The 16,483-nt window shown below is 38.3% G+C and overlaps 1 protein-coding gene across 1 annotated transcript in view; it reads left to right on the top strand.

Annotated features, from left to right (window-relative positions):
- The window catches only part of LOC140168146 (1-aminocyclopropane-1-carboxylate synthase-like protein 1), a 39,836-nt gene that overhangs the window by 11,572 nt on the left and 11,781 nt on the right, over positions 1-16,483 (top strand). Inside the window, exons 7-12 of the mRNA XM_072191460.1 lie at positions 114-191; positions 924-1,024; positions 7,276-7,417; positions 11,649-11,790; positions 14,349-14,491; positions 15,486-15,639. Coding sequence (XP_072047561.1) covers positions 114-191; positions 924-1,024; positions 7,276-7,417; positions 11,649-11,790; positions 14,349-14,491; positions 15,486-15,639 — 760 coding nt within the window. The remainder of the gene's footprint in view (positions 1-113; positions 192-923; positions 1,025-7,275; positions 7,418-11,648; positions 11,791-14,348; positions 14,492-15,485; positions 15,640-16,483) is intronic.

The following is a 16,483-nucleotide window of genomic DNA, read 5'->3' as shown; positions in this document are numbered from 1 at the left end:
TATGGATATATAAAGATTTTCAGAAACATCTAGACTTGTTGGTTCATATTCTAGTGCATAATCATCTTTGTCTTCATCTGCTTCTGCTTCTTCTTTTCTTCATCCTTTTTCAGCCAAGGCCAGGAGAATCAGAGCCATTTCAACTCACTGTGGAAAGATTAGAAGAAGCCTTGCAACAAGCCAACCATCAGGTATTTTACCATTTTTTTCTCAGATTATTATCATGTTATTGTCTTATTTTGACCTGCGAAGAAATACAGATTTTCGAGAATGTTAGAAATGGCACTTGAAGGCTGACTTGACTACATACACACATCCAAGTTTAAAAGGCACCATTTTTATCATGGAAGTAGAAAATAAAAAGGTGAATGTTTTATGATGTGAGGAAAATCTAGTGAAACTGAAAATGACTGTCAATCTATTGATTTGAGGCTTCTAATACTGGCGTGCATATAAAGATCTGTTTGGAGGGGTCCTCAAGTTTGGTTGGGGTAGGGGTGTGCTGCTGAGAATATGAAAGTGGGCCCATCAGTATTCCAATTTTTGTAATGAAATTTTGACCCATCGATATACCAGAAGTCAACTATTTCCACCGAAATCAACCACTCTCTACAAAATTTTTGGTCAGTTTTGAACATTTTGGCCACAGAGAGGCAAAATTTTTTTTTAATTGGGAAGATTTTACAGAAATTGTTCATTGATATACCAAAAGGCCGAACATGCGCACCATGTTTGCGACACATTCTGGTATGGTCATTTGCACTGAGCACCCCCTCCCCCGGAAATATACAAAAGAGATTAGTATAAGTTCAGCTTTACTTTATGATACAATGAATTTAAAGCTTTGTAAAAAGTACCACTAACACATGTACGTATTCAAGTTTCACTCTTTTCATTTATCATTTATTTTGTCTTTGATGCAGGGAACCAATATACGAGGATTATTTCTTATGAATCCCCATAATCCTCTGGGAGATGTGTATAAACCCAAACAACTCCATGACATACTGTTATTTTGCAAGAAGTAAGTCTACAACCATGGCCAAAATGTGTTGGGACACTTATGGAAAACGTACACTATAGTATGACCTTATTTCCGTTATTATTAACGTGATAAAGTGGAGGTTTCTTTGGTGTCAAGCCTAAACACTTTCCTAACACCTCAACCCTCCCCTTCCCCACCAATCAATGTTGGGTGCCACAAGGCTCGTGTGACCAAAAAAGTCGAATTCAACATTGATCGGGGAGTGGGGGCTTATTTACATTACCCTATCAAACCGTCCCAACACTTATGGCCAGCATTGTCTCTAAGGTACAAAAAATCTAATTTTAAAATGTGTGTTTTGGCCCATATCTCCTCAACCATAGCTTGGATTTTCATCAAATTTTACATGAAAACGGAGAAACTATTTATCTTTTCACTTATATAAAAATTATTGCATTTTCCTCATGTGATTTAGGGATACGGTCACGTTTTATACGCAATATCATGTATTTTACAGTGCGTTCTGAACATTATTAGCCTATGCCAACTACGTATTTTTGCGTAAAATGACGCTTTTATTTTGAAAGAGTAGTGATTTAATCACCAGAAATACATGATATTTGTTGACAGGAATTGATTGAAGTCTTTTAAAAGAGTGATTTTGGGAAAAAAATACTTAAAATTAAAAAAAAGCTAATTTTTAGAAGAAAAAAAACAAAACTTTAATCATTTTCATCGTTTGCATCAAAAACGTATGTGGTATTTGCAACGAGTATATCGTGTAAATATAATCATAGTCGGCAGGAGTAGGCTTAAATTACATTTTATGACTGAAATTTATTAAAGCGCTTTCAAAGAAACTTATAGTAAGTATAGAAAGTAAAATATAGGTAGACATACAGAAAAAAAGAAGGACGGACATTGGCAAAAATTAATAGAACGCGAATATAATATGATGAAGGATATTGTAAAATAATAACAAAAAAAGAAAAGAAAAGAAATCTAAATAAATTCAGGGCTCGAACCCGTGTCACTGCGCCTGTGGCAGATGCCGTATCCATTGCGCCACAGAGCTGTGTAACTTCAACAGGCTTAAACTATAATATAATGCTATTCAACATGCATGTATATAAATATCGCTCTACACACGATATACAGTCCAAAAATACATTTTCGGCATTTGTTTCATTAACTGAATATTTATCATATAGCAGGTGTTGGCTGACATTGTGCTCCACATTTAGTTCAGTTTTGTCCGGGATAATGACTACGGGACAAAATCGGACGGTATACACGTCTTTAAAGAGTAAAGAATTTTAATATAATATTACTTTCTTTTCTTTTTGCAAACGTATATCGCTCGCTTTTTGTCCCAAAATCATTTTACCCCGCCCAAAACTGAAATATATGTGGAGCACAAATGTCAGCCAACACCTGCTATATGATAAATATTCAGTTAATGAAACAAATGCCGTAAAAGTGTGATTTGTTTGACTGTTTATCGTCCGTAGAGCGATATTTATATACATGCATCTTGAATAGCATTATATTACAGTTTAAGCCTGTTAAAGTAATACAGCTCTGTGGTGCAATGGATACGGCATCTGCCACAGGCACAGTGGACACGGGTTCGAGCCCCTGAATTTATTTATATATCTTTTTCTTTTCTTTTTTAAGTTAGGCGTGCAGCCTAACTTATTTTTTCTTGCTGTTTGTTTCTTTCTTTCTTTCTTTCTTTCTCACAATTGACTACTAGTGCTACATCCGTGATCGGATGTGGACCAAACGCATAGCCAAGCCGTATTGGGTAAGTGGCTACAAAAGTCTTAAAATGTTTTAATATCGGAGGTCATCCAGGGGGTCACAGGGGTCAAAAATGGTCATTTTTGCCTCATATGTGCCGCACCCCCCATTATAATTAGGGGCAAAACATGGAGACATCTAGTCTAGTGTTTTGATAAACCACAGGCAATGGTTCTGCTGTCTGTGCTTCAAAACGTGTACAATTTCGTCTGGATTCGTCTATTGCCAGGTGGTGAGTGCCGTGCATTCTCTAAATTCAGTAAATTTCCATCGTCAACCGTGTGGAAAATGTCATACGGCCGGGCGGTTTCACAAGTTGCCGACTCTATCATACCAGTCGCTGCCTGGCTATTGCAGCTGCAATCCATACATCAAAACGTGTAAATTTTGGCTATTCCAACTGCAATCCATACACCCTTCATGCAAGACATGACTGGAACCGTCCACACAGGGAGTGAATATTACAAACGGAGTCACCCATTGAGGTAGGCCCATTCGAAATTCACACGCCCTGTGTGGGAGATTAAGATAATGTCTTCCGGAGAGGTTGTATGAATTTCAACTGGAACAGCCCAGTTGGGGTGTATGAAACCCCAAGTGGGCGATTCACACTGAAACAAACTGAGGTATGTTCAGATGCCAATTTTGTTACATATCTTGAGTGTAACTTGTGATGTGATGCCTGTATGCTAGATATAAACAGCTACATCATTTCCACTGATGGCTATAGGGTGTGGGGGGGGGGTTGTGGGGGTGGGGTGGGGTGATATCTTGGCTAAAACTGCATCACGCCTTCCCATGATGCATTTATGAAAATCAATAATCCCACTATATAGTTTCTACAGATGACTTAATAATGGTGAATAAGGGGTGAGGGGTAAGTAAAATGTTGAAATATGACCGCATTAAACCACAAAGGTCATGTGAGGTCAAAGGTCAGGTCAAATTTAAAGTTGCTCCGATTGGGCTGTAACTCGGGGAAAATGATCCCTGACACTTGGGGAGTATGAAACCGCAAAGGTCATGTGAGGTCAAAGGTCAGGTCAAATTACAAGTTGCTCCGATTGGGCTGTAACTCGGGGAAAATGATCCCTGACACTTAGGGAGTATAAAACCGCAAAGGTCAAGTGAGGTCAAAGGTCAGGTCAAATTTGAAGTTGCTCCAATTAGGCTGTAAGTCGGGAAAATGATCCCTGACACTTTGGGAGTATAAAACCACAAAGGTCATGTGAGGTCAAAGGTCAGGTCAAATTTAAAGTTGCTCCAATTGGGCTGTAAGTCGGGGAAATGATCCCTGACACTTTGGGAGTATAAAACCACAAAGGTCAAGTGAGGTCAAAGGTCAGGTCAAATTCGAAGTTGCTCCAATTAGGCTGTAAGTCGGGAAAATGATCCCTGACACTTTGGGAGTATAAAACCACAAAGGTCATGCGAGGTCAAAGGTCAGGTCAAATTTGAAGTTGCTCCAATGAGGCTGTAAGTCGGGGAAAATGATCCCTGACACTTTGGGAGTATAAAACCACAAAGGTCAAGTGAGGTCAAAGGTCAGGTCAATTTTGAAGTTGCTCCAATTAGGCTGTAAGTCGGGGAAAATGATCCCTGACACTTTGGGAGTATAAAACCACAAAGGTCAAGTGAGGTCAAAGGTCAGGTCAAATTTGAAGTTGCTCCAATTAGGCTGTAAGTCGGGAAAATGATCCCTGACACTTTGGGAGTATAAAACCACAAAGGTCATGTGAGGTCAAAGGTCAGGTCAAATTACAAGTTGCTCCGATTGGGCTGTAACTCGGGGAAAATGATCCCTGACACTTGGGGAGTATAAAACCGCAAAGGTCAAGTGAGGTCAAAGGTCAGGTCAAATTTGAAGTTGCTCCAATTAGGCTGTAAGTCGGGGAAAATGATCCCTGACACTTTGGGAGTATAAAACCACAAAGGTCATGTGAGGTCAAAGGTCAGGTCAAATTTAAAGTTGCTCCAATTGGGCTGTAAGTCGGGGAAATGATCCCTGACACCTGGGGAGTATAAAACCACAAAGGTCAAGTGAGGTCAAAGGTCAGGTCAAATTCGAAGTTGCTCCAATTAGGCTGTAAGTCGGGGAAAATGATCCCTGACACTTTGGGAGTATAAAACCACAAAGGTCAAGTGAGGTCAAAGGTCAGGTCAAATTTGAAGTTGCTCCAATTAGGCTGTAAGTCGGGGAAAATGATCCCTGACACTTTGGGAGTATAAAACCACAAAGGTCAAGTGAGGTCAAAGGTCAGGTCAAATTCGACGTTGCTCCAATTAGGCTGTAAGTCGGGGAAAATGATCCCTGACACTTTGGGAGTATAAAACCACAAAGGTCATGTGAGGTCAAAGGTCAGTTCAAATTTGAAGTTGCTCCAATGAGGCTGTAAGTCGGGGAAAATGATCCCTGACACTTTGGGAGTATAAAACCACAAAGGTCAAGTGAGGTCAAAGGTCAGGTCAATTTTGAAGTTGCTCCAATTAGGCTGTAAGTCGGGGAAAATGATCCCTGACACTTTGGGAGTATAAAACCACAAAGGTCAAGTGAGGTCAAAGGTCAGGTCGAATTTGAAGTTGCTCCAATTAGGCTGTAAGTCGGGAAATGATCCCTGACACTTTGGGAGTATAAAACCACAAAGGTCATGTGAGGTCAAAGGTCAGGTCAAATTACAAGTTGCTCCGATTGGGCTGTAACTGGGAAAATGATCCCTGACACTTGGGGAGTATACAACCACAAAGGTCAAGTGAGGTCAACGGTCAGGTCAAATTTGAAGTTGTTCCAATTAGGCTGTAAGTCGGGGAAAATGATCCCTGACACTTGGGGAGTATAAAACCACAAAGGTCATGTGAGGTCAAAGGTCATGTCAAATTTAAAGTTGCTCCAATTGGGCTGTAAGTCGGGGGAAATGATCCCTGGGAAGTATTAAACCGCACAGGTCATTCGAGGTCAAAGGTCAGGTCAAATTTAAAGTTGCTCTGATTGGGCTGCAATCGGGGAAAATGATCCCTGACACTTGGGGAGTTTGAAACCGCAAAGGTCATGTGAGGTCAAAGGTCAGGTCAAATTTGAAGTTGGTCCAATTGGGCTGTAAGTCGGGGAAATGATCCCTGACACTTCGGAAGTATTAAACCGCAAAGGTCATCCGAGGTCAAAGGTCAGGTAAAATTTAAAGTTGCTCTGATTGGGCTGCAATTCGGGGAAAATATTCCCTGACACTTGAGAAGTATGAAACTGGGAAGGTCATCCAAGTTCAAAGGTCAGGTCAAATTTAAAGTTGCTCCGCTCAGGCTGCAACTTGCGGCAAATGATACCTAACACTTGGGGAGTGTAAAACCGAAAAGGTCATCCGAGGTCAAATTTAACGTTGCTCAGAATATGAAACCGAAAAGGTCAACCGAAGACAAAGGTCGGGTCAAATTTAACGTTGCACAGTATTGCTGCGTGATGATGTCATCACAGTCATACGCCTAACTTACCTCGTGCCCTTGCAAAGGGCACAGTTGCTCTAGTTGTTATTATTTTACAATATCCTTCATCATATCATATTCGTCGTTCTATTAATTTTTGCCAATGTCCGTCCTTCTTTTTTTCTGTATTTTGTTGCTTCATTTGTGGTAGACTGCGGTAAATTGGGAAAACAAGTGTGCATGGGTTCGATTCCTTTATTTGTTTTTTGATCACGAGATGTTGTGATAACTTTTATTTTCTTCTATAGCTGTAATGTAACATTTTAATTGGTGGAAACAATAATTTTCCATTTTAAAACCCAAGTTTTTGACAGTTAAAGTGACGAATAGTGAACTTAGACAGGGCCAAAATATCGTTTTAAGACATTTTAAGTGACCAGTCCTAAATTTCAAATGTAGCCATCCAAAAATTTTTGGTAAAGCCACATGATAAGATCTCTAACTGCTCCAAATTTGGTGTCAATATCATATTTACTTTTTGAGTTATAAGCAAAAAACTGAAATTAGATGGTTTTTTTTCAACTTTTCAAATACAACCATGGCCAAAATGTGTTGGGACACTTATGGAAAACGTACACTATAGTATGACCTTATTTCCGTTATTATTAACGTGATAAAGTGGAGGTTTCTTTGGTGTCAAGCCTAAACACTTTCCTAACACCCCAACCCTCCCCTTCCCCACCAATCAATGTTGGGGCCACAAGGCTCGTGTGACCAAAAAAGTCGAATTCAACATTGATCGGGGAGTGGGGGCTTATTTACATTACCCTATCAAACCGTCCCAACACTTATGGCCAGCATTGTAGATGTTCTTTTGCTTCATCAACATGGAATACATTGAGGGCCCAAAGCAAATCTGTCTCATCTATGATTTTGGCCATTTTAAGAAGAATTCTGCTCTCATAGGTACAAGTCAGTTCACCAGAAATTATTCCAAGTAATTATCAATTCTGATTTATTTTAATTGATATGATTATTGTCTATTGCCTAGCTATTGTCCACTCTTATTTCAGACATCATCTCCATGTAGTTCTTGATGAGATTTATTTGATGAGTATATTTGGTGAAGGAGCACAACATAGCAGCATTCTGAGGTACAAAACTGAGGACATTCCTGATCCAATGAGGACACATTTTATCTGGGGATTTAGCAAGGTCAGTATTTTGTTTTCTGTTTTTACTTTGTTTTGTTTGAATGTGTTTTATTTGCTTTGCTTTGCTTTGCTTTGCTTTGCTTTGCTTTGCTTTACTTTAATACAGGGTGTCCCAGAATGATTTGTACCGTGTTTGCAAAAATAACTAAAAATAGAAGACGGGCAGTATATCTATTTTTGATACCAGCATTATAATGTTGGACATGTCTCCTACTTATTCTGTTAATTTCAGCACGCTACCTTTATTTGTTTTGGCGTGGCATGCAATAATGTAAAATCGATGAAAAACGACTCGCATACCTTTGAAAAATGGCACGATACGATTAAATGAAGAACGTGGGATGTTTGGCACAGCATTTCGACGACAACTACTGTTGGGGTTGCGCCTTAAAGCTTGCCGGACAACTGCAATGTTCGCTCTAGTTCTTACAGTCTTACGAGCACCTGAAGCTTCACTCTGCCGATTCCTGACAGTTCCGTGCTCGTCAAACTTCTTATACACTATCGTCTAATGAATCTTCTTTGCGTCTCAACATAGCTGCCGGTTTGCCAGTAAGTTTTTGAAAGAAATCCACGCTGCTGTACAGTAAATTGAGGAGCCGTCTTTTCTGTACCACAACCAGTTCGATCTCTGCAAGCATTTCAAATGACATGGACTTCACACCACAATAACTATATTTAAAACTACCGCCAAAGAGAGAATGGGATTAGGCCACAAATCCTTAATTCCATATAATGATTGCTTCGTAACGTCATAAATAATAGATAGATATCGGCTATTTAGTGAAAATATGAACAGGGCACAACCAAAATACCTGCATAACTTTTTCCAAATAACTTTGTGCTGAACGGTTAGTAATGTTACAGATTTTCAAAATAGGTTACGTTGTCAAAACTTAGAATTCACCATTTTTACGCAATCTTCTATAACTTCTACTAGAAACGTCCAATTTTTAAAATCTATAAAATCTGAGAAAGCTAAGTATATGTAGAACTTAAAATGCAAAACAATATGACCATTCAACATGCCCTTCATACCTAAAAAATTCCATCTTTCCCGGTATAGATCATTCTGGGACACCCTGTATTTGTTGTTTTTATTGTATTGTACCATTTTTTCATTTGCTTTGTTGTTTTGTCTTGTTTAGTCAAGCAGCCCAGTTGGATGTAGGATTGAGACCTATAAAACATAAACTTCATCTTACATACATACATACATACACCCCTACACAGTATTTATGACACGCTGTTTCATAGAGATCACAGCGTGTGTGATGATACACTATATAATAAATAACAAACAATATAAAAGCAAGCAAAATAATATGAAACAAAAGAAAATCATTGTGTGAAAAGGTGTGTTTTAAGTCCTTTCTTAAACATTTGAAGTGATGGCACAGAACGCAGAGCAGGTGGTAAAGTGTTCCACAACCTGGGAGCAACATGCAAATGATTGAAGAGCGCGAGGTGTGAAAGTTTGTTCAGCGAATCTAGTAGTGTCAGTAGAAGATTGTAAACCAGTTCGTGCAGGTGTGTACAGAGACAAGTTGCAGGCAAGGTATGATGGAGCAAAGCCATTTAGGCACTGAAAACAATGACAAGGATTTTGAATGTTATTCTGTTCTTGATAGTAAGCCAATGGAGCTCTTTGATGAATGGTGTTGCATGATCACGCTTCTTTGCACAGAAAATTATTTTTGCCGCCCAATTTTGCAGTCTCTGAAGTCTTGCGATGTCAGTTGCGTTTGCTCCAAGTAGAACTGCATTGGCATAGTCGAGACGAAAAAGAATTAATGACCTAACAATGTGGTGGTATGTGTCTCTGTCTAAGAACCGGCGTATACGTGTTATGTTACGAAGATGGTAAGTGACATTACTACACAAGCTTGTAACGTAGGTTGACATGGAAAGCTGACCATCAAACAGGACACCCAGATTGCGAACAGTGTCAGAGGGAATGATAACATTGTTATCAATTTGAAGACGGATATTAGATGGTAACTTGCGCCTATTGTGTGGTGAAACAGCGATAAAAAACTCCGTTTTGTTATCGTTCAGCATCAACATGTTGTTAGTCATCCACAGTTTTATTTCGCTAATGCAGGTTGAGAGTCTTGACAGAGCACTTTGAATGGAATTCGGATCAGAAGGATTGAAATTCAAAAACAGCTGAATGTCGTCGGCGTACATATGGTAATGGATTTGATGCTTCCTGATAATACGACCAACCGGGATGATGTACATTCTGAAAGATGCTGGACCAACGATGGAACCCTGTGGAAGGCCATAGTACATCTGATGAAGATCAGAAAAAGTATCATTGATACAAACTTTGGTGGTTCTGTTAGTAAAATATGACTTGTACCAGTCTAGTGCAGTTCCGCTTAGGCCGATTTCGTTAGCCATACGATGAACCAAAACACTATGCTCTACCATGTCAAATGCAGCTGACAGATCTAGTAATACCAAAAACACAGCTTGCTGGTTGTAAAGGTACTGCATGATGTTAGTCTCAACGTGGAGAAGCGCTGTATCTGTACTATGCAGTGAGCGATAGGCCGACTGGTATTCTTAACCAAGATTGTACTTATCAATATGAGCATTGATGCATCTGAAAACATATTTCTCAATCAGTTTTGAAATATTGGAATATTTGCGACAGGACGATAGTTTTTCATAACATTTGGATCTAGAGATTGCTTCTTGATCAATGGGTTAACAATAGCTTGCTTGAGTGCGTCTGGAAATACCCCTGTGGTAAGATAAACATTAATAATACGGTGGATTACAGGTACAAAAACAGACATATTTTGCTTGATATACCAAGTGGGTATTGGATCCAAGAGACTACTTTTGTTAGTAGACTTATTGATAAGATCAACAACATCATCTTCGTTAGCAGGATCATAATGTGCAAGATTGCAAGAAACAGTATTATCATATGATACATCAACAACATTCTTAATTCTACTCTGTTCAATCTTCAATTCTCTATGGATATTAGCAACTTTTTCAGAGAAAAAATGGGCAAACTCATCAGAGAGCTCCTTTACGGAGCTATGGTCTGGCAGAACCTTTTTACTGCTATTTAGGAGACCTTTTACCAGCTTAAAAATAGATTTGCTATCTGCGTTTTCAAACTCAGATTTGTAGTAAGTTATTTTAGCATTTTCAATCATTGAGTTAACAACATTGTTTTAGCAATATACAACTCGCGGTGAGCCTCAGACTTGTTTTTTCTCCATCTTCTTTCAAGCCTTCATCTTTCACGACAAGCTTTGTGAATGTCTTGGGTATACCACAGTTGTCTAACTCTGGCTCTACAAACTTTCCTAGTATTGGGAGCATGTGTATCAAGAGCATCTGTAATGATCTCATTGTATTTGGTAGTGACTAGGTCAATATTATTAGATTCAGAAACAAGCATTTTAAATTTGCATACAAGATCATTGTTCAGCCATGTCTGGTCCATGTTCTGAAAATTACGACAGTTCCTGACTTCTTTCACATCATCGTCATCATCAAATGGTGATGATTTTCATCTTCACTGTTGCAACCTTTTTTCTAGATTATCATCTAACTTGGACCTGCAAATAGATATAGCAGAAATGTAATCTCATTTTATTAGTTCCAACCTCACTTTCTCCATCCATAAATTCACATGAGCCATATGGTTCAATTTTCTTATTTCATTATAGGATTTTGGCATATCGTGTGTGTAAGGTGCCATGCCATGGTTTATACCTGGAGCTCAACAATGTAACAGGATTCCATCAGTTCACTGTGAAAACCGGGACAATGACACTAATTATACTGCCTATACAAATGGTGAAGTCACTTTGTTCAGCTTTGAGAAGATTTATAACCTAAGATTTGGGTGCATGTGAAGATGACAATGCTTGCACATTGACATATGGCTTCAGTAGTGGAACAGACTTGACAGTATGTTTGATTGACAGTTGCCAGGCAAATCTTTGAAACATCTTCTACTTTGCAGACCTATGAGTGCAGTTACAAATGTAACACAATTGAAAGTATGTTTATTAGTTTCCAGAAATACTCATTCCAATGCTTATTCTCCTAATCTGGAGATATTTTTAAAACGGAATAATTAAAGACAGCAGGGTTTATCAATAGTACAGCTATATGCAAGTTTTTATCTTCTCTGCTTTGTAGTTATAGGAAAATTATATTAATTTTTGGTTTTGGTTCCCTTTTTCTTTCTTTCGTAGGATTTTGGCATGTCCGGCATGCGTGCTGCTATGATCTACACCTGGAACCCAAGCTATATAGAAGCCCTCACTCATTTAGCTACTTTCCATCAATGTGCTGCCTTAGTACAACACAGCCTCAAACTTATGTTACAAGATAAAGGTATGAATCTTTCTTGTTGGGTTCCTGGTACTCTACTATGCTAAAGCATTTTTCACCCTGGTGTGACATTGACGTCAAAGCATTGAGGCAGCTGTTTCTCGCGCGCACCTATGTGGCATCTGTGCTGCAGACCGTGCACCTATATTATCCATAGGGAGATAAACTTTTGGTAACCACACAATCTCGGAAACCATGAAATACTGAGCACATATAATTTGTTATGCTCGCTACTCGCTCTGCTTGCTATTCGTAGGGCATCAAGGTTTGCAGCTCGTGTCCCCCTCAATCGTGAGTAGTCTTTGACAAAGACTATGTGGTATCTTGAGCAAACACTAGTGATTTGTAGTTGCGCCCAATGAAATGCGCACTGACTTCACTGCCACATCAGAGTGGAAATGCTTTAGCATGTAATTATAATCAAATGTGTCATCTTAATGGAACTAAAACAGCAAGTTCAACCTTTTGCCAAGGACATGCAAAACAAGATCAATGCCTTTGCAACATCTTGCTACAGAGTCATGTTAAACATTAAGCATGTGGATCGGATTCCAAATGAAACAATCTTCAATCTGACCAACACCACTCCACTGGTTGCCAGAGTCAAGATTCATCAACTCAAATTTATCAGCCATATACTGCGTTTTACATACAATGAGCCTGTGAAAGAATATGCCCTTTATATTCCACCACATGGGAAGAGGAAACCAGTCTGTACCTCTTGCAAAATACTGAAGGGATGCTGCAGCCCAACAAAATTGTTTGGCATGCTCAAGTCAAGATTGCAACGGTTAGAGAAAGCTTGTAGTCGCCTGCAGAACACTATCTGCTACTTCAATTTCAAGTTCAAGCAGAGGAGGATGGACATTGACACACGTAGTAAACTGAACTTGTGTTATGAAGTCACAGAAAGTGAAAAAATTTGGATCTCACATGCTTCAAACTCAAAAATTAATACTCAAACCAACAAAAATTAACAAAATACATTGTATAGTGAAGATACAAAGTCATCAAACTGTATAAATAACCATGATAAAACTTACATAGATCAAAGTATAATGATCAAAACAATATTAACAGAATGCGGTCAACAGCAGTGATCAGTGCAGTGCCGAATTGCCAAAAATTATAACAATGTTAAAGAAAATATAATGTTATTCAATCACACTGAATGTTGTTATTACTGTGAACTCACGTTTGACGCGGGTGCCGATGTGTTGCTCTCCGCGTGATTTACTGCTCTACTGAACTGGTATGGTTTTTTTCCATTTTTTCGCCAATTGCTGGCATAGAAACTGAGCTTTACACTGTTGTTGTATAGTTCTTTCACCTGTGTAGCCCATCTTCGTTTTTCCAGTAGATCCGCTCTTGTTAAGTCATCAACAATATAACAGTTCTGATGCTTTAATGATGATTTTGCGTTCTGCATGACTCTGATCTTAACGCGATAAGATAGCACCTTTACTAGAATGTGAGACAGCTTGTTATTGCTGCCATGCCCGTCTCTATGGGCTCGCTCTATGGTGGTATTGTCCATTTGAAAGTGCATAGCTAGAATGGAATCGGCTATCGCGATGCAATCCTCATCCTGCGTTGCTGGAACCCCAACTATTCTGAAATTGTTCCTTCTGGAGAATCTCTCCTGCTTATTAATCAGGACTTCATGTAACTTCACCTGCTGTTTCAAATTGTTGACTTCATCCCTTAGATGTTTATTTTCTGCTTTAAGGGGGCCTACCTGAGACTCTAGACTGTCGATGCGAGAACTTTGGAACTGAATGGATTTATTAAGTTCAGTTTCAAGCTTTTTCATACCTTTAAACAGTGCATCCAAGGTTTTCTGGACTTGTTTCTGAAAGTCACTGATGGAGCTCTGTACATGGCTTTGTAGCTGTTTCAAAGTGGTGGCATCACCAACAGGTGATGGTGTGGTAAGCACTGCCGATGCAGCAAGTTCGCTTGTTACAAATACGGGTAAGTCTGCCGAATTCAACGCCATACTAACAGCGGTGTCATCAGTTGAAGATTTTGCCTTCTCTTGCTTGCTCATATTCCGGGTTTTGCTACCTTTTCTATCTTTATTATGAGGCATTCTGGTTACAAAGGCATCACACAATAATAACTAAACACACATTATAATCAAATCTGCCGTGTAATGCTATGAATGATGGTATTTTTTGACGGAGCCGTGATGAAGATGTGTGATCACGCCGCCATCTTTTTTTGTACAATCTATATACAAGATGATATTCTCTGATTGTGATAGTGCGGTGGAGATTTGAAAAAAAAATGCTCTTCAAATCTGTAATGTGATTGCATCTTCTGATGAAACCATCTATAGTTTATATATCTACCTCGAGTCTTCGGCACTAGTTTGAAGTTCAGCGTGTTCTGCGTTAGCTTAGCGTTACTTGGTGTGTGTACATACTTTTACTTGCCACATATGTACACGCAAGAAACCACGCTAAGCCAAAGCAGCACATGCTGAACTTCAAAGCTAGTACCGGTGACTTGAGGTAGATATATAGACTATAGCATATCATGTTTTTGTGCCATTACAGATTTTCTCAACAAGATCTACTTTCCAACTTATCACCAACGACTTAGGGAGTCCCACAAGATAGTGACAGATAAACTCAAGGAGTTAGGGATACCATACCTACACAGACCAGCTGGTTTGTATGTATGGGCTAATCTATCTAAGGTAAAACAACTACTCCAATTAAGGATGCACACAGGGTCGTTTTGAGGGGAAATTTTTAAACTTTATTTTCACTATAACTTTTTTGTTCTAGAGCCAAAAATCTACTTACTACTTTTTCAAATTTTATTTATTTTTCAAAATATTTAACGAAATAGGTCAAAATTTGCATATTTTTTATTTTTGGGATATTTGTGGCCACAAAATAAATTTGCAGACCAATTTAAGTAAAATAAGAGTGTAGGTAACTAGACTTTTGTCTCTGGATTGATAAGATGTAAATTTTATTACTTTGAAATGTAAGCATAACTAGAAATTACTACTAGTTTGTTTTTGGGCCTTTTTACAAATGCGATCCCGAGTGCATTCTAAACAGAAAATGATAATGATATAGCAGTAGATATGTATGATGATGCATGAATGTTACATCTCCAGGCTTACATCCATCCAGATCTCTGGGAATTGGAAGCAGTGGTGTCATTTGCACCCAGTCACAACTATTTCCCTTCCCTATTGCCATCCCCTCCCCCCGCATGCTCACACACACTGTGACACACATTTTAAAGGTCGATGGTCTGATCAACATGTTGAATTTGGGATCAGTGCAAAGCGTATATTTATCTCATTGACCCTATGAAATTTAAGAACTGAAAGATGTTTTATTTAAAATTCTTATATACATAGTTAAAATATTCTCACAATTCTTGCAACAAAATGTTTAAACACATTTTTACCAATAAAAATCAATAAAATGGGGGGAAAATAAATTTCTTCAAGACAAATGCACACCATAAAAGGAACATGTGTAGCAGCTTTGAAACATAATATTTTTGCCTTCAGTCTAATCAGGAGTGAACACTGTGAATTTAATTTTAAATATGTGACAGAAATGCATCCTGTCATTTTCATGTAAATTCTTTTATCTTTTCAAAACCCCAACTACGACCAAAAATCCTAGAGCACTAAATTAATTTATGTTTTTACTTTACATTTGTAGTATCTTTCCACTACGACTGCAGAAGCAGAACACGAATTGTATGAAAAATTCAAACAAAATAAAATATATGTCAGACCGTCTGTTGGTTTCTGTGGCACAGAGGTTGGATGGTTTCGAATTGTTTTCTCAAGGGAAAGAGATGTTGTCAGAGTAGGTAAGTTACTGGGAATCTGGATATGCTAACATTCATGGAGAAGTAAAGCAAACAATGTGGATGATAAAAGGACATGCAGGAATATCTGTGCAAAATTCTTTGCCTATTAAATGGGATAACACAAGAGGTGGGATCCTCATGGAAACCAGGGTTCCTGTGTATAATGTAGTTAATCAGACACACAAATATGATGTTGTGACTCAGAGACATGTTCTTATTCTTGAGTGCCGTTTCACACAGGGTTGACATACTATCTTAGATTAAGTTAGATACATAAGGTTGACATCCTGATACATTAATATCAGAGGGTGTAAGACACTACATCTCTCCCATCTTTTTAGAGAGATCATTTACCCTTAAATATGATCTGATGCAAAATGTAATATCCAAACTTTTATAGTTTGCAAATTAGGTTCAACTCAATTACAGGTTGGCATATTTCAACCTTGATCAGAAGAAAATGAATACTGGTGGTTTTCCAGTTTCAATTAACTCAATCAGATAAATGTTCAGTTTGCCATTGTTCTTTATCAATAGTCTCTCTTTCAACCTTTTTTAAGTGTTGTGTAAACTCACTGCATCTTTACTGTTCATCTTTGTTTTGTTTTGTTTTTTTGTTCAAAACAACAGTATTTTGAGTGTTCTTGTAACAACTTGAAAGTCTGTTTCTTTCTTAAACTCGGAAAACTGTTCAACAGTTTCATAAAGTCAAACACTTTAACACATGTACAATGGTGTTACATAGTTTACCAATTCAACAAGTTAAAGTCTTTTTAACTTTCAGTCTTTAAAATTACATGCTGTGGCCAGGTATTGTGCACTTTGATTACACACATGAACATAC

Source organism: Amphiura filiformis, chromosome 13 (assembly GCF_039555335.1).
Source record: "Amphiura filiformis chromosome 13, Afil_fr2py, whole genome shotgun sequence".
Classification (NCBI taxonomy): domain Eukaryota; kingdom Metazoa; phylum Echinodermata; class Ophiuroidea; order Amphilepidida; family Amphiuridae; genus Amphiura; species Amphiura filiformis.
This window is presented reverse-complemented; position numbering and strand designations above follow the sequence as displayed.